This window comes from Podarcis muralis, chromosome 8 (assembly GCF_964188315.1).
Source record: "Podarcis muralis chromosome 8, rPodMur119.hap1.1, whole genome shotgun sequence".
Lineage (NCBI taxonomy): Eukaryota > Metazoa > Chordata > Lepidosauria > Squamata > Lacertidae > Podarcis > Podarcis muralis.
The window spans coordinates 7119832-7146491 of NC_135662.1; the positions used below are offsets into that span (position 1 = coordinate 7119832).

The following is a 26660-nucleotide window of genomic DNA, read 5'->3' on the forward strand; positions in this document are numbered from 1 at the left end:
TTGGCAAAGCGAGGGAAGGGAGTCCCCGGTGCCTGGATTTTTGCACATCATCTGTCTCCCCCTCCCTCCAAATCCCCTTCCTCCAGCTCGCAGCTTATTTAAAGAAGAGGAGCAGAATGGGCGGGTCCACATCTGGGGTGGGCGGGGCCAGAGGATGTAGAGAATGAGTGAGTGAGACCGCGGACACCAAGAGAGCAGGTCGGGAGACGGCAGCCGACGAGTTCCAGTTTTTTCCAGACAAGGTGGGTGGATGAGAAGAGAAAGGGCGGGCGGGCGCTTCTCCGTCTGCGCTCAGAGGCAAGCGCTGGGAAGTGCGCTGAGCTATTGAGGGAGGCGCGCGGTTGAAGGCGGTGGGAGACTCTCCGCCGGCGACGGCTGGCTCGCATAAACCCCACCGCCAACTCTTCTCTGGGGCTGGAAACATCCCAGGAGATGAAGCCCAGCCCAGCCCGGCTTGGCTTTGCGTTGGGCGAGGAAGGAAGATGGTGATGGAGGAGGAAGGCGCGCACGCCACCCCTCCCACTCCCGGTGATGTCAAGCAGTTAGGACGCTGGGGGGCTGCTTTGTCGTGGGGGAGGCAGCCTTAAAGAGGATACGACCCAGAACCGAAGATATACACAAACATAGAGCCATGTCCCCCTCACCTCAGGCCCCATAATTTCTCCAATACTTTGAGTCTCATTTTCTGGGGAGTGGGGTTGGGATGGAAGAGTGTCAAGACAAGGGGTCCTGCTTCCCTCCCCCTCCCCCTCCGTGCTCCTCCCCCTTCTGAATCCTGATGGCTGTTAACTCTCTCCTTTAAGGCAGGGAGACTGGCAAGACCAAGTGCCTTCTGTAGCGCTCTCATCTTCGGCTTCAGGCGAGCCCATCTTCTCAGTGTCTGCGAAAAGAGCAAAGGAGCGTGGCGCACTGGCGGGTGCGACCAGTTGGTTCCCAGACGATCCCACGCGCGACCGGGAGATTCCTTTGCATCCTTGGGCCACGCCTCTCTCTCTCACACACAATCTCCCTCCTCCCCTCCCCCAATTATTCATTCATTCCACTCCTTCCCCCGGCAAACGGCAGCCTTTCAGATAAAGGATCCTGAGGCAGGCGCGCACCTGTCTCCACAGAAGACCCAGACTGTCTGCCTTTTACTCCAGCGAGGAGGAGGAAGAGGAAGAGGAGGAGGAGGAGGAGGAGAAAAGCGAGCGAGCGCGCCCCTGCCGTGAGTCCGACTATGAGACCCCAAAGCCGCAAGCTGACGTCTGAGACCGTCTCCTTCTTACCCCGGCTGGTCTTCCAGATCTTCTCCTTCAGCATCGTCTATCTGTTCCAGCGACAATCGCCCTGCCCCCAAACGGTGGGCTCTTCTTCTCCCTCTTCCCCTCCAAAAGCAATCTCCCTTCCGAAACAGTAACAGAAAGGGGCTGGCTGCATTAAGAGACCTCCCCCCCCCCGCGACCCCTCCCCAGCCAAATCGCAACTGACCCTAAAGAAAGCTGGATTTCGCGAACTTCGCCGCCTCCTCCTGCCCCGTCTCCCCGCAGCCACGCTGGTGGCTGCAAAGCAAAGGCTGTGCGCGCTTTGTATGATCCTCGTGGCGACTCCTGGAACGATCTGCCTCAAGATTGCTACTGATCATACTTGAAGGCTTTGCTCGAAGGAAGCAGCAGCCTGCAGAAGTGTGTGTGTGTGTGTTCGTGTGTGCCTGTGCGCGTGCCTGGTGAAAATTTGCATCATTTGGGGGTGGGGGAGAGCCGCCGTGGCGCTTGCAAGCTGGTCAGTTTCCTTCCCCACTTACCGGAAGTTCTTCCTCCGTTCCAAAGAGGCAGCGCCCCAAAAAGAAGTCTTCTTGGGACGTGGCTGATGCTGTGCCGGCATCCTACCGGCGCACACCTGGACCGGCCACATCTGGAGACGGGACCCGCTGGCCTCTCCCGGGAGGGACAGCCCAGTCGCACATGGATTGGAAGGGGCGTGCCGCCGTCCCGCCGCCCCTCTGATGGGACCCCTCTTCGCGTCCTTAGCCCGCTCCCCCTGGGGCTCGACAAGTGCGGAATAAACCCCAACCCGAGCGGGGAAGGGCGATTGCGGGGAGACAGGTGGCGGGGCGGGCAAGATCCGCTCTCCCCGACGGACTCGACTTCCCTCTTGGCTTTCCCTTGCTAAGAGGGCGGGGAGGGAGTTTTGGGGAGTTTGGGAAAACTGTGGGCGGCGGCGTGGAGGGGGGGACCTGCCTCTGGTCCTCGGGCTGAGCCTCCTTTCGACTCCTCGGGTGGGCAAGATCTGGTTTCCTGAAGAGGTGCCCTTGATGGCCCTGCGCGCCGGGACAGCTTGGTTTGGACAGGTCTTGCGCAGAGTTTGCCGGCTGCAAGGTCCGTGGTCGAGACGCTCCAGCAGCCTTCTGTGCCTGTCCGCCTCACAGGAGCCCGATCCGCGAGGCGGAGAGCAGCAGCAACAGCCAGAGCAGCAGCAGCGGCGGCAGCAGCCTGAGCAGCCGCCGCCACCGCGCTTTCAGCACCAAGGACAGCAGCTTCCTCGAGGAAGCCCACCGAGCCCCGCCAGGCGCCGCTTGCAGCTCGCCTCGCTCGGCGGCTGCCTCTGTTGCACCCTGTCGGATCTCCGGGCGGCCAGGGGGGGACATGGTCCCCTCCGTGGGCCCTTCCTGGCGGCCATGAAGAGGCAGAACGTGCGGACCCTCTCCCTGATCATCTGCACGTTCACTTACCTGCTGGTGGGGGCGGCCGTCTTTGATGCCCTGGAGTCCGACCACGAAATGCGCGAAGACGAGCAGCTGAAAGCCGAGGAGACCCGGCTCAAGGGGAAGTACAACATCACCAACGACGACTACCAGCAGCTGGAGGAGATTATCATGCAGTTGGAGCCCCACCGGGCAGGGGTCCAGTGGAAATTCGCAGGGTCTTTCTACTTTGCCATCACAGTTATCACCACCATAGGTAAGTCCCCCGCACGATGCCGGATGGGTGCAAGTGGAAGGTTTGAGGGCGCCAAGAGTTGAGAAACTGTGAGATGCCAAGGAGAGGGACGTCGGAAGGGAAGCTTCCTAAACTTTGGGTGCTGTTCGGTGCTGAACTGCTAACACGGAAAATGAAATATATCTGTGCGTAAAAGCATGAGTAAATGTGACCAGACTGCTCCAAAGGTTGAGGCGTTATGCAAAATGAAAGAGGGTTACCCAGGGAAAGATGTCTACTGGGAGATGGGGGAGCTGATGATTTGGGGAGCGGGGCAACTGTGGGATTTGCAGGGTAAAACAAAAATGGGTTTAGCTGTGCAGTGGGGATTGGTTCCAAAAGTTGGAGAGCGAATGACCCTCCCTTTTCTACTCTATTAATTTATTTTTATATTTCAATTCACACCTGTTGGACATTAGGTCTCTCTGTCTCTCTGCCCCCACCCCCAGATTCCAGATTAAACCTTAGTAGAATTGGGTGGAGTGACTGAGAACTTCTGAAGGCAGAATTTAGCACCACTAGAAGTTCTTCCCAACTCATGACAGGGAGGCAACAAAATGATGTGCAATTTTTCAATCAATGATATTTGGAAGGTGATGCCAATAAATTAAGATTTAAAAGTAATTGAAGCTGCAATCCCAGGCACACATAACTGGGAACAAGTTCCAGTGAGCTCAGTTGGACATACTTTTGAGAAAATGTATTGGATTGGCTTGCAAGTCTTTTTTGAAGCTTGTTTTCACTCTAGGGAGAAAAAAATAGCCAAGGTTTGTAAACTGGCATTGCCATTTACCCTGAAATAGTTCGATTGCGCTACTCGGGAATCTTCACAATAATACTGTAGTTTGAGGATTGTAACCCAAGCCTTGGATTGCCATGATTCAGGGAACTAACAGACCAGATCTTTCCATCTGATCCTTTGCTTTGGGAAGGGAGAGGCCAATTTGCCCCAGAAGTTTTCTTCTACAACAGTAGTAGTAGTAACAGGTCCTTGTCTGCGTGCCTCTCCTCTTGTCTACTTGCAATCTCCTCCCCCTCATTTTAGAAGGCGGAGTAGACAGTCCAATGTGCAAAATAGTAGGAATCAGAGAACTTGCCCGGTGCTGAACGTAACGTGACTTTTTAGATGACTGTTTTGTTGACAAGGCAGAGTTGTTTTTCTAGCAGCGTACCATACTCTTGGGAAAAGTGCAGAATCACCCAAATAAAGTTTTCCTCTCCTAAAATAAAATAAAATATTGCTTGACAGGATGAAAAAAAAATCAGTGTATAGCCCATTTCATCCCGCAGGCACTGATGAGGTATCAAGAGATCGGTCCTGGACCCTGGACTTTATTTTGTGCTTACTCTATTGCTTGCCTATTTGTATATTCAGATGCACGTCATGAGAAAATGAAGATGTTCTCTCAACATACACCACTAGCAGGTCACTTGAACACAATAGTTGGTTAATAATGCATGCACTATGTTCTGTTGGACAGGACACGAAGAACAGAACAACGTTATTAATTGAGACAGACACTATCATTACCGCCAGTGTAAACATTAACACACGAAGGAGCTCTCAGTTTTCAGCAGAATGTCCATTCCACCTTCTTATAAGCTGTCAGGTGGGGAAGGTGTGCAGTTCACCGCAGTAAATTGCTTGCTTGAGAGGCAATCTGACACTGGGAGAGATTTTGTAGTTTATGTCTTTCTAACTTTGTTTAAAAAGAATGTTTCTTTTGGGGGCCAAAACTGAGACTTATTTTGCTGGGTCTCCCCTTCACTTCAATCTCCCTCCCCACCCTGTCATAAAGGGTCTTTGTAGAAATCAAAACTTTCATGCTTTGGAACAATCTTTGTGAAGTTGGGGTTTTTTTGGGGGGGGGGATCAGGGAGGGAAACACAGCAGAGTATTAACCCCCACCCCCGTGCTTTAATTCTGATATTTTTCCACTTGCTGAATTTGTTCTGCTTCTCCAAGTGCTTTTATCTTTTTATATAGTAAATTTTTATCAGTTTTCAATCACAGTGCAATAATAGCCTCGTTATAACAATACCAATTTATAATACAATTATTAAGACCAATCATTCAAATACCAAATTATATAATTTAGATAATGTGGGGCCCCCAACATGCTAGATTTGATGGTTTTCTTCATTTCTGCGTTCCAAAATTCATTTCTGCATTCCAAAGTGCTTTTAGAGAATTAATTTGACCCAGTGTTAAAAATTAGTTCCATCTTTTATAATGTTATACTGTTTTAATGATTGTATTGAACACTGTCGTGATAGTTTGTTGAATGGGTTGGCGGTTTAGTTTAGTTTAGCTGGACCCAATGACATAACTTCCTTTTGTGAGTTTCGGTACATCTGCTGACTCTTACCTTGTGTATGTATTTAAAATTGTGAGTATATAATTGAAATACTTTGTAATATGTTGCAGAAGGATGAAAATATTTTTTTTTTTAATGCTCTCAGTATACATGTTTGCCTGCCTGCATATTAACTAAAAATATTGGCTATTTAGATCAAAAGCTTTCTTAAAAGAGCACAAGGAATAATTGGAAGAAGCCTGGTGGAAAGAGAACTCTGAATTTAACCATGGGCATGACCTGTTCAAAGGCAAACACTTTCTTGTCCCATTGATTTCAATGGGAGAGTTAAGTGTTAACTTTGACTGGCTTATACCCCAAATGTGACTCACATCTCTATTGCTTAATTTGTGAAACAACAGGTGTCAAGGTTCAAACCAACCTGGAAGCCATGGGCTAAGCCAATGTGCCTGAATGTGCTCTTATTGTGATTACTTAGGATTGATAAAAAGCACTCTGTACATGCTCAAAGGCACTCTCCCCTCCATCCAGCCTGTAGGCATAGATTAAAAAAAATATGCCAGATAGTTTTGAGTGCTCTTCAAGCTGGGGTATATAGGACCATTATCACTGAAAATCCACTAACAGTGTAATTCTATGCATGCCTGCTCAGAAGTAAGGACCATTCAGTTCAATGGGACTTCTTCCCGGGTAAGTATGTAAAGGGTTGCAGTCTCAGTAAACTGCTGTCCTGCTGAAATCAATGGGACAAGTTGGCCTTGACTTAATTTCAGACCCATTTATTTCAATGAATATCAAGTTCTACCAACCCATGAGGACAAATTAACAATTTCTCACGTGTGGTTAATTTATACCTTTAAAAAGTGCTTCTGTTTTCTTTATTCCACTTCAGTAGTTTTAGGCCTTTAGAGAAATCACTTTTTTTTTTTAAAAAAAGTTATTTTAGAATAATCTGCAGTGACATCAAGTGTGCCGCTCGGCTGGTTTGTTTTTTTTAAGTTTCTATTTTTAAACTAACCTTGAAGACGTCGCTTTGCACACACTTTGTTCTCTCTCTGAAACCACCTAAGTACAACTCAGGAAGAAAAAGCACATTTTATGCATTAATGAGAAGGCACCAAGTGCCTCCGTAGGGTACAGCTAGTGGGCTTTCACTAGCAAATGCAATCTGAAATTTCCATATTTTGCATAATGTCAATAAATACAACAGTTGGTTGTGTTTTCTGGATTGGCTTCTTATCAAAGGCAAGGAAATAAGAGTGTCTCAGAGGTGAGCTTACCCAGGTGCAGAATTTGACATCTGGCACTGAGCAAGTTGGTCGAGGTTTAGCAATTATGGTGTGTTTGTACAAAATATTTCAACACCGCCGCTCCATCAAAAACGGCAAATATTTAAATCAGGCACAGGCAAACTCGACCCTCCAGATGTTTTGGGACTACAACTCCCATCATCCCTGACCACTGGTCCTGTTAGCAAGGGATGACGGGAGTTGTAGTCCCAAAAACATCTGGGCTGAGTTTGCCTATGCCTGATTTAAATTGCTCCAAAGTGCTTCCTATGTTCAGAAATCCTTAGTATGCCACCTTTTAGAGTTTCACTGTCATCATTTTTATTTGCAGAAACCCCGTCAGTGTATATGATGCTCTACAGCATAAACCAGTGTCCCTGCCCCTAGGAACATACAGTGCCAAACCTGACAGGGAATAGAGGCACATAAGAGAGAGGAGGGGGCAAGTGAATGTGAGCAAACGCTGTTAACGCCTATCAGCTGTGTACACATCTGAATCACATTTAGAACCCCCAAAGAATCATGGGAATTGTAGTTCAAGGGTGCTGGGAACTGTAGCTCTATGAACTACAGTTCTCAAGATTATCGGGAGTGACTGTGTGCTTTGAATGCGTAGTGTGTACTCAGCCACTGTGACCTCGCTGTAGTTGAGGACCAGCACTACAAACCTTTGCTGTTGTACCTGGGGACCCAGAAGTGAAATGACGGTTTCGTGAAAGAGAATCTTCACCAGTTTTCCCAAGACCATCACACACTAAGGATCATCGCTGGTTCTCTGCATGGACCAATAAGCAGGTTGTATTCTCTCTTCCATCCTTGCTGCCAGCTCAGACCTGGGTTTCCTTAGTGAGGCCCCATCTACAGTATACATTTAAAATACCATTTTAAACAGTCATGGCTCCCTGCTCCAAGAAACGTGGGAACTGTAGGTTTTTTTTAATGGCATGGAGAGCTTTTAAGAGAACCCTATTCCCTTCACAGAACTCCCTGGGAAGATGGATTGAGAATTAAACCACTCTGGGAATAGTAGCCCTGCAAAGCGACTAGGGGTCACCTAATGACTCTCAGCACCCAACTACAGTTCCCAGGCTTTTTTCAAGGAAGCCACAGTTCTTTAAAGAGATATGATACTGTTTTAAATAGATAGTGCAGATGGGTCCCAACAGACCGCAAATTGTGACACTGTTTCGATGAAGAGGTTAGGAGGGCTAGGTCCCTGTAATTTTTTAAGAGATGCAGCAGGAATTACTTCTTCAATTTGGTTTTTGACTGGAAAAAGGGCTTTCCGTGGCTGCTTTAAATCTGTAGTGGTGTGCTGATGTTGTGATTTCTCCCCTTTTTTTTTCTTTTGAAGGTGCTTTTAATTAATTAATTTATTTTAAAATGTAAACCACTTGGAACTGCTGGAAAAGCAGTACAGAAGGCTTTTAATAAATAAACCTCAATTAAATAATAAATCAATCATTTCCAAGGAGGGATTTGAAGGAAGAGAGAGAGAGAGAGCGAGATGTGAGACCACATAAAGGTGCTTCCAAATCCTTATTATCATGTCCCTCAAAGGTATTTTCGCATTTCTCATATTGGCTGACTAGTGTATGTATGTTTTTAAAGAAGAGTTTAGTTTGCATTTTAAGGGGTATGTTGAAAAGCAAGTGCAATGTTTGAAGAGGCTCCACACTTGCTCTCATACCAGTTCTCGAGGCAAGGCATTAATACTCCCAATTTACAGAGAACGGAGGTACGTGGGTGGCGCTGTGGTCTAAACCACTGAGCCTTGGGCTTGCCGATCAGAAGGCCGGCGGTTCGAATCTCCGCAATGCAGTGAGCTCCTGTTGCTTGGTCCCAGCTCCTGTCAGCCTAGCAGTTTGAAAGCATGTTGAAGTGCAAGTAGATAAATAGGTACCACTCCAGCGGGAAGGTAAACGGTGTTTCTGTGCGCTGCTCTGGTTCACCAGAAGCGGCTTAGTCATGCTGGCCACATGACCCGGAAGCTGTCTGCAGACAAATGCCGGCTCCCTTGGCCAGTAAAGCGAGATGAGCACCGCAACCCCAGAGTCGTCTGCAACTGGACTTAACTGTCAGGGGTCCTTTACCTGTGCAGGCTCACTGAGTTAGATGGACCAATGGACTGACTCAGTATAAGGCAACTGGCTACGTTCATAATTTGCTCTTTCTCTGTCTGCACATGAGTTGCAAAGATAAAAATAAGTGGGCAATGAAAAGGCTAGATGTCCTTTAGCCCCTCTGCCTTCTCTCCCACCCAAATAATCCCCTCCCAGTGCTGCTTTGCCACAGAGAAGCAGCACCTGGGAAATTTGGATTCATGAGTTCACTGCTCACATGCAGTTTTTGACTGAGAGTTAATTGCAGCTTCGAGATACATCCTGGTGCAGCTGGGATTTAAGCCACAAGTTCCTGTCTGGCATGCTGTCCGCACTTCGCTTGCTTTGTGTCCCTGACTGGTCTTGAGTCCTTTTGGCTGGCTAGAATGTGTCCTCAGACTCTGATATTGCTTGCCTGGATTATGGATAGAGGAGAGAGAGAGAGAGAGAGAGAGAGAGAGAGAGGAATACAGTGCACTCTACAAATGCAAATTTGCAACCAAGATGAACAAGGGCCTGGACACCAAGCCTTATGAAGAACGGTTGAAGGAGCTGGGTATGTTTAGCCTGGAAAAGAGGAGACTGAGAGGAGATTTGATAGCCATCTTCAAAAATCTTAAGGGATATCTTCTTTGGGGGTTTTTAAGCAGAGGTTGGATGGCCATCTGTCATGGATGCTTTAAGTGAGTTTCCTGCATCGCAGGGGGTTGGACTAGATGACCCTGGGGTCACTTCCAACTCTCCATTTTGACAATTTTACATTTGTGGCTCTGCCTCTTTTGCCTCTGGCTTGATCCATGTATGTATGTATGTATGTATGTATGTGGACTGTGGAAAGCTGTCCAGAAGGGAAGTAAGCCATGGGGCTGTAAATGTTTTCTCTGTCCTTATTTTAACTGGAGATGCCATGGGACCTTCTGTATGGAAGCTGCTGCTTCATCACTAAGTTACGACTTCTCATATGATGCTGCAGTCATGTGCCTTGGGCCCCATTCCATCTTCTGTCAACGGATGGTTTTTCCATCACATTTATATCTCATCTTTTTCCTACAATGAACTCATGGTGGCATACAAGGTTCTCCTCCACCACCTCCTCCTCCTTTAAACCTCGCAGCAACTCTGGGAGCAGTTGCCAAGACCACATAACACCGGTCTTGAAAGACCTACATTGGCTCCCAGTACATTTCCGAGCACAATTCAAAGTGTTGGTGCTGACCTTTAAAGCCCTAAACGGTCTCGGTCCTGTATACCTGAAGGAGCGTCTCCACCCCCATCATTCTACCTGGACACTGAGGTCCAGCGCCAAGGGCCTTCTGGCGGTTCCCTCACTGCGAGAAGCCAAGTTACAGGGAACCAGGCAGAGGGCCTTCTCAGTAGTGGCACCCGCCCTGTGGAATGCCCTCCCACCAGATGTCAAAGAGAAGAACAACTACCAGATTTTTAGAAGACATCTAAAGGCAGCCCTCTTTAGGGAAGCTTTTAATGTTTAACAGACTACTGTATTTTAATGCTTTGTTGGAAGCCGCCCAGATGGGGCGGGGTTAGAAATAATAAATTCTATTCTATTCTATTCTATTCTATTCTATTCTATTCTATTCTATTCTGTGAGGTAGGTTAGGCTGAGAGGCTGTGACCGGTCCAAGGTCACCCGGTGAGTAGGGATTTGAATCCTGGCCTCCCAGGTCCTAGTCCCACACTCTAACCACTACACCACACCAGCTCTCCAGTTAGGGAGCATTTGGTTAAGAAACCATGCCAGTGAAATGGAAAGGTTGGAAAGATTACTTTTCTTTCTGGAGACCCATTTTGCACCACCAACGTACAAGAAGTAATGGTGCTAGACTGGTTGAACTGGTCAGTTCCTTGCTGCAGCTGCTCACTGTTAAGGAAACCAAATGCTCTCCTAAATGCTGAGTGGTTGTTGCTAATTACTCACAAATGATGACAAGAGAGGTGGTAGAATTAGGAAGCTTCCAAGCTCCATTGCACTAATAACACTTGGCCAATTTCTGTTAATTCCGTCCAATGAAGCCCACCCTTCCCTTCATTAACCAGTGATAGGTTTTTCCCCCCTCTGGGAGGTGAGAGGTCTAGCTAATTTGCCAGCTCCAGTATTAGCAGAGGCTCAAAATATTTATTCCGTTCCTTGGAGGATATTTTCTGACTCCCAATTGCCATACGCTTTGAATTTTTATATTTTGGTAAAAAAAGTTTTCTACAGGCTGCGCTACAATCCTGCCCCCTCACACCCAATCACTGTGCAGAAAATATATCACTGTGTTCCACTGGGAGCGTTGAAGTGACTTCTCATGAAATTTTCATGACTCGGTGGTTCAAAAAAGTTTCTGCAGGGGATTAAAGGAATTTACTTATTACTGTACAGGTTTCTTAGAGAATGATTTCTGAGCATTGAGAACAATTCGATTGTTTATTTCTGTACCTGAGCAAAATGTCTCCTCCTTCTCTATGTCAACCCCATTCACCTTCATCTAGTTTTCAGATTCTATTTTCTGATTCAAAGTTCAACCGTGCACAAGAATGGTGTTGCTCGGCTAGATAAAAATCTTTTAGCTTAGCATGCTGTTTCCAGCAGTGGCAAGTCAAGTGTTTCTGGGTGCTTACAAACATGAGGACCCCCTATGGGCTGTCTGGAGTTCAGCTCCACTGAACTAGCTTTGCTAATAGTCCTTGATGTGTGTTGATTGCGCTCTCTCTCTCTCTCTCTCTCTCTCCCTGAGCTAAACTGAGCTCCTTCAGCCTTTTCTCATTCATTGCATCTTTTGAGCATTTAAATCCTCCCTAGGATTTGGTGATCATGCCAGGACAGGATCATAGTGAACTCAGATTAGTTATCAGCATCACCCAGTTTTGTCTGTTCTGACTGGCTCTCTAGGTCCTATGGCAGAGACCTTTCCTATCCCCTAGTGTCAGGACTCCCCTCAGGCCACACACCCTCCCCAGCCTCCTTTACCCAGGCCACTTCCTTCACTGGTTCAGCATTGCACACTCCTTGAGTGTGTTTGTCTGGTTGTCATGTGTTCCTTACTGCCTGGATGGAAGAGTGAGGTGTGTGTGTGTGTGTGTGTGTGTTGGCACCTGCCTACTTAGAAACCTAAATGTTGCATGGGTTGTCTTGCTCATTTTTGCCCCTGGGTCTGCCCAACACTTGCATGCGATTGTCCAGAAGGGAATGAAGTCTTTGGGCAGAAAATTGTCCCATGTCCCTGTTTTAACTGGAGATACCAGGGATTGGATATGAACACAAAGTGGGTGCTCTGCAAAGTGGGTTAGGCTTCCCCATATGGTGTTGCAATTAGGGTTGGCAGAAGCCTTCACGTCTGCCTCACCCCCTGTAGGTGGCAAGTGGAGGTATTGAATCTCAAGGCGGGCAGCCTTTAACACCACCACCACCACCACTTGCAAGCTTCAGCCTGGCAGAGCTGGCTGCAATTTACACCATTGGCATTTGGGGAGAGTCTTCCCCTCTCTGCTCCAATTAACCTCTGTCTCCAGGGCTTACCCCATGACATTATTAGGGGCTGCTCTCTGACATCACCAGGGCCCACCCCAAGATCTCAGGTTTGGGCCCTGAAATCTCAGGATTTGGGATTCTCCTGCAGCCCTGATTGCAACAACCTTAGACCATGTGATGCTGTGCAATGCAGGCAAGGTCCTCTGATGTTACACAGGCAGGTTACCTCAGCAGGGGCAATTGTTCAGATTACAGTGGCTGCATGCATTGTCCACTGCCCCCCACCCTCAGTCACTCAACAAGAACCCATATAGATTAATGGTGAAGAGTATAGACGGTGATCTGGAAGGCTGCAGTTCCAAAGATCTCTTCTCAGGCATGAAATTGCTATGTGGCCTTAAGAAGGAGAAGAAAAAGAGTTTGGATTTGATATCCAACTTTATGACTACCCTAAGGAGTCTCAAAGTGGCTAACAATCTCCTTTTCCCTTCTTCCCCCACAACAATCCCTTTGTGAGGTGAGTGAGGCTGAGAGACTTCAGAGAAGTGTGACTAGCCCAAGGTCACCCAGAAGCTGCATGTGGAGGAGTGGGAAAGCCAACCCGGTTCACAAGTCTTCCACTCTTAACCACTACACCACATTGGCAAACCTCTCTCTCCTTCTCTCAACAACCCCCACCCAAATGCAATGCGAGGTGATAACAAGAGTGGTATACCTCCCAGAGCAATTGTAAAAATAACTAAGAAAACATATATGGAGTTCTTTGAACATTAAAGTAGCAAACAGAAACTCCTTTCCCTCCTCCTCTTATTCTTCTGATGTGCAATAAAATGTCTATCCTCAGCTACTAAGGGAAGTGTTCCTTTTCAGGGCTCCAGAGACTGTAGAATAAGACCTTTGTGGTGCTATTTGAGTTCTTCTTCTTTGGCGATCACTTGTAGCTAAGTAAGATTGTCTTCCATGAATGTGGTCTTAACAGTGAGTCCGTAAGTGAGGCCAGTTCTGGATCCACATGTCCTTCCACAGTGGGGACATAGGTTTCTGGGTGGGAGTTGATCATGGTGAGGGTTTGCCAAATGTGCCTTCCTCTTAGCTCATTTCTCCTTTTTGCCCTGCTAGGTTGGCAGGAGCCGGGTCATGTGGCCAGCATGATTAAACTCTTTCTGGCACAATCAAACACCGTGACAGAAACCAGCATGCACGGAAACACTGTTTACCTTCATACTGCAGTACCTAACTATCCACTTTCAACAGGAGCTCACCCCATCTCACAGATTCAAACTGACTACTTTCTGATCAGCAAGCCCAAGAGGCTCAGTATCATGGGAGTAGAGGGAGTTTCAGGGAAAGGGAGGGGAAAAGGGCACATTCCCCCCCCCCCTGTTCTTTCCAAACGTTCCACCTTTTCATGCTGTGCTGCACAGCAGTAGTGACTTTTGCTCCAAAACCTGAGCATCTTTAAAACTAGCCATGATGGTTGTGTTCCATGTCCTCTGGTGGAATCAGTATGCCTCTAAATAAGTGCTGTTGGGAATCGTAAGAGGGAATAGTGTGGCTGAGCTCAGGTCCTGCTCATGAGTTACTTCATTGCCCACCCATCAGTGGCGTAGCGTGGGTTGTCAGCACCCGGGGCAAGGCAAGTAATTTGTGCCCCCTAACCCGTAGATTTGCGCCCCCTAACCCATGGATTTGCCCTAACCCCAGATGTTGCGCCCGGTGCAGCCCGCCCCCCTGCTCCCCCCACGCTACGCCACTGCCACCCATTAAGAGATTTTTCAAAACACATTTTCTCTTTAATATACAAACTCATATGCATAACTAGGAAGGTAGAAACCACCTACATATTTTGGGGGGTGGTGTGTGTTTTCTTCTTCATTTCCCAGCTGATAGGCCACTCAACTTATTGAGCTTGCTTTTAGAGGGATTGACTGTATTCTCCCATTCATAACCCCGAAATAACATGAATGGGCACACAAGTGTTGCTCTTACGTCTCACACAGACCTTTCCAGTAAAAAAAAAAAAAAAGAAAGGAAGGAAGAGAAGAAAAATTGAAGACCTGATGCACACTGGGGTTGAAATTGGCTCCAGGGTCTCCCGAGGGCTGCTGATTTAGACAATTTGCTTAATGTTCTTATTTCCATAATGTATTCTGATTGCAACACCTGTGGGCTTATATAGATGCCCACAAGATTTGGCTTCCTCTGTCGGGGAATCAGAAGTATTTTGGGAATATAGTCTAGAGCAATCCATTTATAGCTGCAAGGAAACTGGGTATTCTCTCTCTCTCTCTCCCTCTCTCTCCCTCCCCCTTTCAAAGTGAGCAAGTTCCCACTACGGATAACACTCGATCATTTCTCAGGCTTTTAGAGGTGATAGCCATACTTGATTTAACGCCACGGAACTGTAGTAAACACTGGCTATTTCTGGAGGCTCGTGTGGGGAATGAAAAGAAAAGAAAGCCATCTTTTCTCTCTCATTCCAAAACCAGCAGAAGCAACCAATGGATAACAGAAACATACGGCTAACCCTGATCTTTCACCAAAGGTTCGTGGCCACAGTGTGCCCAGGGACATAGCTCAGTGTATCTGATTTTTTATGCAGAAGGTCTTGATTTTAATTCCCCGGCATCTTACGGTAGGACTGGGAGAAGTCCCAGACTGAAGCCTGGCAGAACTGCTACCAGGCACTGTAGGCCTTACTGAGGCTTTCTCTCCCCCACCAGCTTCATTATTGTTATTTTTTTTATTTTATTTTAACAAAGTAATAAAATATAAAATGTGCACCCCACCCCCAAGACCATTCCATTATAACTATCCAACCTCCCAAATTTTCAACACCTCTTGCAATGGTTTGACCCCTTTCCGTTTTAACAGTACAAATTCTCCAAATACCTTCCATATCTCCTAAAAATAATTTCTCCTGCACATTCCCTGTCTTACCTTAACAACACCTGTTAATTCATCATTAATAGCTATACCCGCAACCTCTTTGTTCCATTCTTCCATTTTATATTCACCTTGCACCTTCCACTTCCTAGCTATAATAAATTTGTGAGCATCTCCTCCATAGCCTGCAAACCTTCCACCCCATCGTAAATTGATAACAATGCTACATCTGGACTTTCCTGGCATCTCCTCCAACATAACACCAAACATTTCTTGTTCATTTGATCTAATCTTACTGGTGTTAAATACAGAGTGAGTGGGATCAAATTGGTAGCACAGGAAGAATATTCTACTGTCTTCCTGCACCATCAGTTTGTTTGGCTTCCTTGCCGAATGCTGAGAAAGTGGATTGCTCACATCATTCCTTTGGATGTTACAGACCCTCCAAGTTGTCCCTATTTTCCAGGGATGTCCCTGATTTAGAGATGCCATCCCGGTTTCTGATTTGATCCCAGAATGTCTCACTTTTCCTTAGGATGTCCCTGTTTTCATTGGAGAAATATTGGAGGGTATGATGTTATCAGATCACTTCAATCCCATAATGAGGTGGCTCTTCTACAAAATGCTTTCCATCTTCCACTTTGTCACAGCCATCTAGGAGCAGTGCCAAAGGGCAGAGTCAAATGCCTTTCCCCCGCTTTATGTTCATCCAATCAACTGAGAAAACCATATGTTCCTCTTAACAAAGGTTTGCCTTTTTTGCTGTAATATCACCATCACCGTCATCTCAGTAAAGCAAGCAGCTCACCCCCCGAGAAAGGATTGTGAGCCAATAGCCCTTTGGCCAATTTAATGTTGCATAACCTTATGGCAAACTTCCAGACATGAATAGAAGTTTATGTAATGGTGGGAAAAGAGAGGGTTAGGAAAAGAAAAATGTCAAGATTCTGGGAGGTGCTTCCTTTGCTTAGGAAATGGATTTGAAGGACTCTTTAAAGATATCTTACTGTATCTCCCAGTATCATAGAACCATAGAACTGTAGAGTGGAAGGGACCCCAAGAATCCTCTAGTCTAACCCCCTGCAATGCAGAAATCTCAATGAAAGCATCCATTACAGATGACCACTCAGCCTCTGCTTAAAAACCTCCAAGGAAGGAGAGTCTACAACCTCCTGAACTGAAGTGGCTGTACTGAAGTGAGCAGCATAAGACAAGACAAAGGAAGGGTGAAATAATATATGGAGGTTTTTTTTTTAATGTAATAATAGAGTTGGGGTACTTTCCAACTCTAAGTTCTATGATTCTAAGTGACTGTGGTCCTCAGACTGAAAAACGTCCCCATCATTGTGCTACACATCCACTCTATCATACTGCCATCCCATCCTCGTTTTTTGTTTTTGTAAAAAAATCATTATCACGCTTAACCTTAACAGAAACAGATTTCTGTTCAATGACATAAACATGCACTGCTTATTCCAGTATGTGATAAATGGCGACCGCTTACCTATCACCAAAATTGGCACAGGGAGTCTATATCTCCTTGGGATAAAGACTTTCAGTGCATCCATTTCTGTAATTTTTCTGTAGTTTGTTAAGGGTGCTGAGAAATGTTTGCAGGCCCCTATTCCCCTCACTAAGCTACCATTCCCAGAGTTCCTTGGGGAGAGGGGTTGATTGTTAAACCACTCTGGAAACTATAGCTCTGTGAAAGGAGTAGGGAGTCTCCTAACACCTCTCAGCACCCTTAACAAACCACAGTGGTACCTTGGGTTACAGACGCTTCAGGTTACAGACTCCACTAACCCAGAAATAGTACCTTGGGTTAAGAACTTTGCTTCAGGATGAGAACAGAAATTGTGCGGCGGCGGGAGGCCCCATTAGCTAAAGTGGTGCTTCAGGTTAAGAACAGTTTCAGGTTAAGAATGGACCTCTGGAACAAATTAAGTTCTTAACCAGAGGTACCACTGTACACTTCCCAGGAGTCTTTGGGGGAAGCTGTGAATCTTTAAAGTGGTATGATCGGTCCTGTATACCTGAAGGAGCGTCTCCACCCCCATCGTTCAGCCCGGACACTGAGATCCAGCGCCGAGGGCCTTCTGGCGGTTCCCTCATTGCGAGAAGTGAGGCTACAGGGAAGCAGACAGAGGGCCTTCTCGGTAGTGGCGCCCTCCCTGAGGAACGCCCTCCCATCAGATGTCAAAGAGATAAATAATTACCTGACATTCAGAAGACATCTTAAGGCAGCCCTGTTCAGGGAAGTTTTTAATATGTAACGCTGTACTGTTTTTAACACTGTTTGGGAGCCGCCCAGAGTGGCTGGGGAAACTCAGCCAGATGGGCGGGGTATAAATAATAAATTATTATTATTATATTATTATGATGCACCCTTAAATGCATAGTGCAGATGGGGCCTCAGTTACAGATGATAGTGCTACCAGTCCAAGGTACTTTGCTTCTTCACTGGGGCCTACTTTGTGTGTCCCCCCCCCACCAGCCAAGGGGGCCAGCAGTGAAACAAATATTGTTGCATCAGTCAGGCACTAATTGCTGCCTTCCTCTGTCCCTCACCATCAACAATGCCTCCTGAAGTACATCATGTCACCCTCCAACATGTCACCATGGAAAACCAGGATGTGCTTCTTTCGGGACATGGTCCCACACAAGTCATGTGATCTGCATGAGATCCTAGCACCCAAAAAGCGTGTTTTGGGGCGTTGTGCTCTTGAGAGCACAGCCCCCCAAAACGGGACATCCCAATTTAATTGGGGCAGTTGAGCGGTATGATGATTCATGGCAGGGACTGGACCCATATGGCAGACACTGTTTTCTGAACTTTACTTTGGTGTTTGATTCAGGGTTCTGCTAGCTAGGGGATGTTTTGCTGCTCTTGGGAACTGTCTCCTTGCTTCCAGCTGATGTTGGAGTGCACACAGTGCTGTGACCCTTTCTGCAAATGACAGTGTCCCCACATTATCTCTTTCTCACCATGTGTCGTCTTAAGCTTCTGCACTACTGAGCAGTTGCTATGGTTAAAATGAGATAAATCTAGTTCCAGGCAACAAATAGTTGAAACACAGAGCTCTCTCTCTTTCTGCCTCCCTCCTTCTCCCTCTCCTATTCCATTTTTTGCAAGGGACACATTTCAGCTTCAACTTTATGCCCAAGAGCTGCATGCAAACAACTGAGAGTAACAATTTGCCGCTAACACTTGGCTTGACCTTGTTCCACATGGTTGGTTCTTGTATTGGGGAAATCAGAGGACTGTCTGTTGAGAGAGGCGGAAGAATTCTGTTCCATTGTGCAGACTGGTGCCCCTGGGCTTGTGGGGTGGTGATAGCCAGTTGTTAAGAACATTTTATGGTCACCTACTGGGGCCTCGGGACGCGGGTGGCGCTGTGGTCTAAACCACTGAGCCTCTTGGGCTTGCCGATGAGAAGGTCGGCGGTTTGAATCCCCGCAATGGGGTGAGCTCCCATTGCTCGGTCCCTGCTCCTGCCAACCTAGCAGTTTGAAAGCACGTCAAAGTGCATGTAGATCAATAGGTACTGCTCCAGCGTTTCCGTGCACTGCTCTGGTTTGCCAGAAGCGGCTTAGTCATGCTGGTCACATGACCCGGAAGCTGTACGCCGGCTCCCTCGGCCAATAAAGCGAGATGAACGCCACACCCCCAGAGTCATCCGCGACTGGACCTAATGGTCAGAGGTCCCTTTACCTTTACTGGGGCCTTTAGTCTGGGTGACCAACCCAAACCCAGTATTAATGGATCTGTGACTCCAGTCCAGAGTCCCCAGTATATGGAGATGATGGGTTGATATGGAGCCTATATGCTCCAAGTGTCCAGATTTTCCAAGCACAGTCTCAGAATTATAAAAGCCTTCCCAGTTTCTGATTTGATCCTGGAATATCTCTATTTCCCCTACCAGTGCAGCTGCTGCCAAGCTTGGGGAAGAAGATAAGCCAGGACTTGTCCTTGAGAGGTGGTGGCAGCTGCGATGAACCACCCAGTTGCCTCTCCATGGCCTCTCCATGGCCACCGCCTCTGGCTTCCTCCCTTGGACAGCTCGTAGCAACTGCTGGAGACCAGGCAAGGAGGAGAAGAGGCTGCGGTCACCAGGGCCCAACCCTGTGTGACACACTGGCTCTGAATGGCAGGCAGAGGGCGGGGCCACCCTGGGGGAGGAAAAAGTGGGAGTTGAGCGGAGCACAAAGGAGTCTTTATTAAAAACAAACACTTTGTGTGTCCACATCTAAGGAAATTCAGCCCTTGGTCTGTTCATTTTCCACCTTTCCATTTTTATTCTCTGGCCCCATATCTGCACAAACTTATTATCCCAAAATACAGACGTGCTTTTACACTTGTTTTGCCATCTGCTGTACTTGAGGGTTGATTCCAAAAGATCCCACCTGAGAAATGTCTTTGCCCCTGTGGAGACGGTAGCCCCGAAACAGTGGCACATTGCTATTGTGTTTAGTAACCACTGATAGCAGCATCCTCCATGAATTTTTCTCACCCTCCTTTATGTAGGGATGTGCATAGATGCTAGGAGATAATACGTTTATTAGATGTTATCCTTCCTTCCTCAAGTTTGTGAGTTCAGCAGAGTGCCACCCCTTTGCAGCTTAAAAGGGAAGCTTAGAAAGGCTAGTTTAAGCCTTTTCCTTTTAGTTTAAGTAATCTAGGATGCTTCAGAGAGGAAAGGATTCTGCTGGTATTTCCCCTCTTTTCTCCCCTTTAAACAATAACCACACAAACAGTCTTGTAAAAGGTAAAAATAACATTTACAGTGGACCCTCTGGATATGAATTAAATTAGTTCTGGGGTTCGTCTGCAACCTGAAAAGTCCGTGGGCAGAGGTGCCACTTCTGTGCGCACGCACGGCACGATTGAGTGCTTCTGCGCACATGCGTGCGACAAAACTCAGAAGTATACACTTCTGGGTTTGCCGCATTCGTATCCCGAAAGCTATGTATCCAGAGAAGTACGTAACTAGAGGGTCCACTGAACTCACTCAGAGCTTCTGTTGCAGAATATCAAATACAGTCGCTTTAATTCAGGCGAGCTTAAAATGGTAATTCAGTTACACAGACCTACTTATGTCTAGTTTAAAATGGTGCCTGAGCAATGGAGCTCAGCCATGCAGATTGTGCTCACATTTCTGGCTTGGCGATGAGATGAAAAAGTAAGAGTGAAGAGAGAGCAAGGCAGAAGTGCCCAGCCAGGTGAGGAAAGTAGATACAATCTCCCCACCAGGAGTTCTCTCTAGAAAACTTACAGGAAAACTCTATGAGCTTCAGCTCCTACCATCTAGCAAACATGCATTGTTGGTTTGATTGCATTATAAATGTCTCACACTTTAAAGGTATCCATGTTGGTGGCCATTACTCTTAGGATTCCTGCTTTCTGCAGCAGAGGAGGGTGAGGCTAGAGGAGTCCTGGCTGCCATTTCTCTCTGTACTGGAGAATTCAAAGGCTCTGTTGCGGTTGCTACCTGCTGCTTTCCCTGCAGCCAAACAGGAAAATGTTCCACAGGTGAAGCTTTTCCAGATAACTGGCGGGAAAAAGCTTCAGCTGGTGTGCCAGACTGGTGTGTTAATAAGAAAGGTGGCTATCAGGTTGCAACCTGATAACCCTCTTAGCTAGTTTCCCATTGTGATGCCAGGATGCCTGGGAACTCTACAGCTTTCCATGCAAGCCCAGGCCTCTGAGTAATTCAGGGTTGCAATGAACCTGGCTTCTAGCCCTGTGTCTTTCCTATCCTGACACCTGGGTGATCTGTGCTGGAGAGATCTTGCCAGCAGCACTCAGAATGAGGAATGGCTTGTTCTTAAGGCAGGCTACAAGTGAGAGTTGAAAGGCTCGCTGAAAGAGCAATTCCAGCAACTGTAGCTCCTGCAACAGCAGGGTATTCCTTTTATTTGTATGAAACCAAAACATATGTCTGTGTCTGTAGGGCAAAAAGAGGCAAATGAGCTGCATTGGCAGCAGCTGAACAAAAACCAAATAGCTTTTAAAAACCACCACCACCGAACCAGCTTGATTTCTAATCAGATATGCTTTAGTTCATCTTCTCTGCAAATGGATGCAAACCTCCCCAAGGCCTAGTTCGTGATCTAGAAGCTCATTCTTGGAGGCTGCAGCATGCACTGAGGACTTGCATGTATCAATGGCCCATTACACATCAATATAAACAACATGAGCCACCTCTTTTGCAAGGCCTTTCCAGACAAAAGTCTTTTTGAACCTGGCTACTATGATCCTTTTTACAGGAGATGCTGGAGCTTGAACCCGATACCTCCCCTGTGCAAAGCAGTTGTTTTACCACTGAATTATGGCTCCTCCTTCTGCTGTTCCATGGTGCTTCAGATTCTAGCCATATATTTCTTGCCCCAGACAAAACTTCAGTAAGCTGAGGGGCTGGTATATTGCCCAGTTTGTTGTGATTCTTGTAGGGTTTGTTTTATTGCTAGGTGAGCCAACATAGGCTCAGAACTCGAGTGAGTCCACTTTATAATTCTGATTCGCTGGAATAAATCCAAGACCACCAGCAAATCTATTTATGTTAGCAGTACTTTGGCACTGATTAAGTGGCTCTGTGCATGCGGCCTTGCAAGTGTCAGCGTGTGCCCTGCACCAGGAAGCGGTAGTCTGCAAAATAAATTATTGCAGACTTGAAAAGCAATTGGGGAAACCCTGAATGTAATGTTAGCCAATTGGAGAATGGGAGTCTATGCATTGACTACGGAAGGATTAAAAAAAAAAAATGGATAGGCTGGGCTTCCAGGAAGGAGGAGAGGCATGCCAATCATCGAGACATGTAATGAAGAGATGGGGAGCTGAGTTTCAGAGCAGATTATATTGCAGCTGTTCTGGAAGTCCCAATGCATTTGTGATAAGCAGGATGACAATGCTGGAGACCACCAGAATCAAGGCTGAGCTGAGATCAGGAGCCTAAGAACCTGGTAGTAGGAACCTGGATGTATGGATGATAGGCTGAGGAATGCAGAGCAGGACCTTGAACTGCAGACCAATTAGAAGCAATCTCAGGCAATGGCTGCAAGCGCTTGCCAGCTGATTCCCTATTTCACAGACCCCATCACTTTTTTATGAACCAAACGGATTATTTTTCCAGTGCAAACTGAGACACAAGGCAAAGGGCTCTCCAGTGCTTCTCCCTTCTGCTCAGCTGATGTGAACAGCTTTGACAGAGTTCTTATACAATATAGCTGAGGGTTGGCTCCTGCAAAGGAGAGTGGGAAAGGGAAGGATTTTCCAAACTGTCTGTTGAAGTTCACATTGGAGGAGAGGGGATTAAAGAGCCCTTTGCCCATGACTCGGCTTGCCGAGGCCTCATGATTTGATGACATACATCCTATTTGGTTGGAGATGTTGTGCCTTCAGCCATTACAGCTGCCGAGGATAGATAGGTGCATAAAACCTTTCATGGAGTGGACAGAAAGGTTTATCTTCTTCTCTTGTAATACTGAAACTCAGGGCCACCCAAAGAAGCTGAAATTCAGGACAAACAAAATCAAGTACTTTTTCATGCAGTGCTTAGTTAAACTATGGCATTTGCAAGAAGTAGTGATGACCTCCAACTTGAATGACTTTAAAAGAAGACTAGAAATTTTCATTGGATACTAGCCATTATGACTATTTTCTTTCCTCTGTTGGAATCGGTATATTTCTGAATACCGGTTGCTGAGAATCACAGGTGGGGAGAGTGCTGTTGTGCTCATATCCTGTTCGTGAAAAAAGCACACCAAGAACTCAGGCCAATGTAAGTTTCAATAGTGGGAGTGGTCCCTACTCGCAAATCAATAGTCAATAGTAACAAAAACTAATCCATTCAGAAGTATGTATTCTGACAAGGATTACAAACTTAAATAGAGATTACAAACTCTAACAGAGATTACAAACTCAAACTCATAAAGATACGTATAACACAATAATTCGTTACAGAATTAGAAATAAGAGTTTATGAGTAGAGATAAGTTCATGTTAGTCCATAGTCGGGGACGTGGGTGGCGCTGTGGGTAAAAGCCTCAGCGCCTAGGGCTTGCCGATCGAAAGGTCGGCGGTTCAAATCCCCGCGGCGGGGTGCGCTCCCATTGCTCGGTCCCAGCGCCTGCCAACCTAGCAGTTCGAAAGCACCCCTGGGTGCAAGTAGATAAATAGGGATCGCTTACTGGTGGGAAGGTAAACAGCGTTTCCGTGTGCTGCGCTGGCTCGCCAGATGCAGCTTTGTTACGCTGGCCACGTGACCCGGAAGTGTCTCCGGACAGCGCTGGCCCCCGGCCTCTTAAGTGAGATGGGCGCACAACCCCAGGGTCTGGCAAGACTGGCCCGTACGGGCAGGGGTACCTTTACCTTTAGTCCATAGTCAGATTCAACGTGAAGAGTTTCAATCATTGAGCTGAAGTCGATGTTTCGATGTATTCACCTTCATCAGCTAATTTTTAAAGGGTTGTGTAAGTTTGAAGACTTTCGGATAGATATATCCTGTTATTTTCTACATTTCTCAGGGATAACAACTACATGTGGGTAGATCAACATGTATCTTGAGCTTTTCTGTGCGTTTTCCACATACTGGAATATGTGCCCCAGCCAACTGATCCAGCAGGGCTTTCTGTATGTTCTGTGTCCAAATTTTATTTGTGTTTGCTGAGTCAACTTACCAAAAGTTCCATAGAAGTAATGATTAGTTCTGGCTCCTTTTGATGGCATAGTTGGGTTGCCTAGGAGAAACTAATCCTGATGAGGAATGGTTGAGGGAGCTGGGTATGTTGAGCCTGGAGAAGAGAAGACTGAGAGGTGGCATGATAGCTATATTCAAAGATCTGAAGGACTTGTTTTCTCCTGTTCCAGAGGGGAGGACTCACAGCCAAGATAATAATAATAATAATAATAATAATAATAATAATAATAATTTTCATTTATACCCGCCCTTCCCAGTCAAGGCCGGGCTCAGGGCAGCTAACAAGCAATAATAAAAACAAGTTGAATGAATACAACTTAAAAACAAGATTAAAATACAACATTAAAATATTGAAACATTAAAATATTAACATGCAGCCTCATCACAGGAGAAAGGAAAAAGAAAGAGGGGAAGGGAATCCAAGCCAAAGGCCAGGCGGAACAACTCTGTCTTACAGGCCCTGCGGGAAGAAATCAGATCCTGCAGGGCCCTGGTCTCATGAGACAGAGCGTTCCACCAGGCCGGAGCCAGAGTTGAAAAGGCCCTGGCTCTGGTTGAAGCTAATCTAACTTCCTTAGGGCCCGGGACCACTAGGGTGTTGCTATTTATGGACCTTGAGGCTCTCTGTGGGGCATACCGGGAGAGGTGGTCCTGTAGGCCCAATATTGTTCTTGGACTCTTTAGCAGCCTCAGCCTTTGTAGTTGGAGTCAGTCAGGGACCTGCCCTCCCAGGCCAGGTGGAAAAGGCCTGCAAGGCAAGGAGCAGGTCCTCCAAGACTCACAGCTAAGATGGTCTTACAAGAAAGGAGATTCTGATTAAACATTAGAAATGGCTTTCTGATGGTAAGAACTATTTGACAATGGAATGGACTAGCTCAGAAGGTGGTGGACTCTCCTTCACTGGAAATTTTTAAACAGATGACCATCCGACAGGGTTTCTTTAGTTGTGATTCCCACATTGCTGAGGGTTGAGCTGCATGACCACTGGGGTCCCTTCCAACTCTACAATTCTATGGACACAGTGCTGATTTTGGGGTGTTTCTGTGCCAGTTCTTGGAGTGGGTTCAGTTCCCAGGGTTGGCAGAAAGGGATGAAACACAGTAACGCACATACATCCACTCAAGTCAAGATCCAAAGGGAATATGTAATAGGCACAAAAATCAGAATGAGAGGGGTTGAGTCCCACTGCAGGAGCTCCTAGACTTGGGCTTTCAATTCATCCAGATGTCTAACACATGCTGTACTTCAAAGGTAGCGCAGCTTCTCTGCAGGACACCTAAGCTCCACTCAACGATGGTGGCGATTTCTTCCCTAACTTACCCTGTGGTTATTGGCATATGCCCTGAAGCATGGGATTTGATTATCCTTCTCATTATCTTAGCTACAAATGTTATTAGTAGCCATAAAATTGCTCATTAAAGCAAGAGGGATTACTTGCCTGTGCCACCAAGGGAGATAATAGATAATTTACTAAACAGGTTCAGCTGAAATCCTGTCTGGTTTCCCCACCCTCCTGCTCCTTTTCCTTTTTTTGAAAGAGAGGGAGTCAGAGAAAGAGAACCACCCTCGTTGCAGCATCTTGTACTCTCCAAATGAGCTCCAGGGACATCTATATCCTTGATATACTTCTGATAATTGTAGGGCTATACACTTAAGGCCAGTTAATCTCTCTCCCCCATTTCCCCAAATTAATTTCTGTGCCTAGTGATACATGCATTTTGCTTCACAGGATCATAAATACACTTAACATTATTTTTAGATATGCTTTTCAGAGTGCACAGAGCACAGTTCACAGACATGTCTGTGCAAAGACTCATACAGCAAGCCTGGTAGGTAGATCAGTATTGTGTGCCCCCCGCCCCCATTTTGCAAATGGGAGCAGGAGCTGGTGTGTGTGTGTGTGTGTGTGTGTGTGTGTGTGCGCGCGCATACCCTCCAACATTTCTCCGATGAAAATAGGGACATCCCATTCCATAATGGTAATTTATGGAATACCCCACACATCTTACTGGGTTGCCCCAGCCACTCTGGGAAGCTTCCAACAGATATAAAACGATAATAAACATTTTTAAAAGCTTCCCTATACAGGATTACCTTCAGATGGCTCGGGGTTCGGATAACTCCATACCCTCCAATATTTCTCCAATGAAAACAGGAACATCCTAAGAAAAACTGGGACACTCCAGGATCAGATCAGAAGCTGAGATGGCTTCTCTAAATCAGGGACATCCCTGGAAAATAGGGACACATGGTACCCTTCAGATGTTGCTGGACTACAACTCCCATAATCTCTGACCATTGCCCATAGTAGCTAGGGCTTATGGGAGTTGTAGTTTAGCAATTTCTGGGGGATGCCACATTGGCTACCCCTGACCTAGGGCAATACAGTATCATAAAAAGGCAACATAACTACTCTGCCCCTGTTTCCCATCCAAGTAGGCTTTTCTCTATACCAGTTCAGTCTCTCACACTAATTAGTATTAAGCAACTTTAGGATCTGGTTGGCCGCTGTGAGAACAGGACTAGATGGGCCATTGATCCAGGAGGCTCTTCCGATGGATACTCAAAAATGTTGCAGCCCAAACTCTCACTCTGGGCAACCTATAAAGGATGGGGTTTGGGGTTTGTTGGAAGCAGGCTGGAATAGGCTGACAGCTGCCTCCTGTCATTGTGCTTCTGTCTTGCTTAATTAAAAATAATGCAAGTGTCAATGACAAGGCTTTAATAAACAAAGCTCATCCCACACACCTTTATAAGTGTCTGAGCTGAGAGCGGGTGGCTTTCTGAAAAATCGTGTCTCAGACTCAGGTGCAAATATAACCACCAGTTATCTGAAAACCCCGTCCAAGAAACCCAGGTGATAAAAATAACACAATAGGGTGATACTGCTTTCCAAAACAAGGATTCACAATTGCGTTTCATGCTTTGTAGTTGCCAAGG

General features: G+C 46.5%; 1 protein-coding gene across 1 annotated transcript in view; it reads left to right on the forward strand.

Annotated features, from left to right (window-relative positions):
* The first annotated feature begins 807 nt into the window (after window positions 1–807).
* Window positions 808–26660, forward strand: part of KCNK9 (potassium two pore domain channel subfamily K member 9) — an 89136-nt gene continuing 63283 nt past the window's right edge. The window contains exon 1 of the mRNA XM_028736101.2: window positions 808–2939. Within this exon, the coding sequence (XP_028591934.1) occupies window positions 2294–2939 (646 nt within the window). The 5' untranslated portion in view covers window positions 808–2293. The remainder of the gene's footprint in view (window positions 2940–26660) is intronic.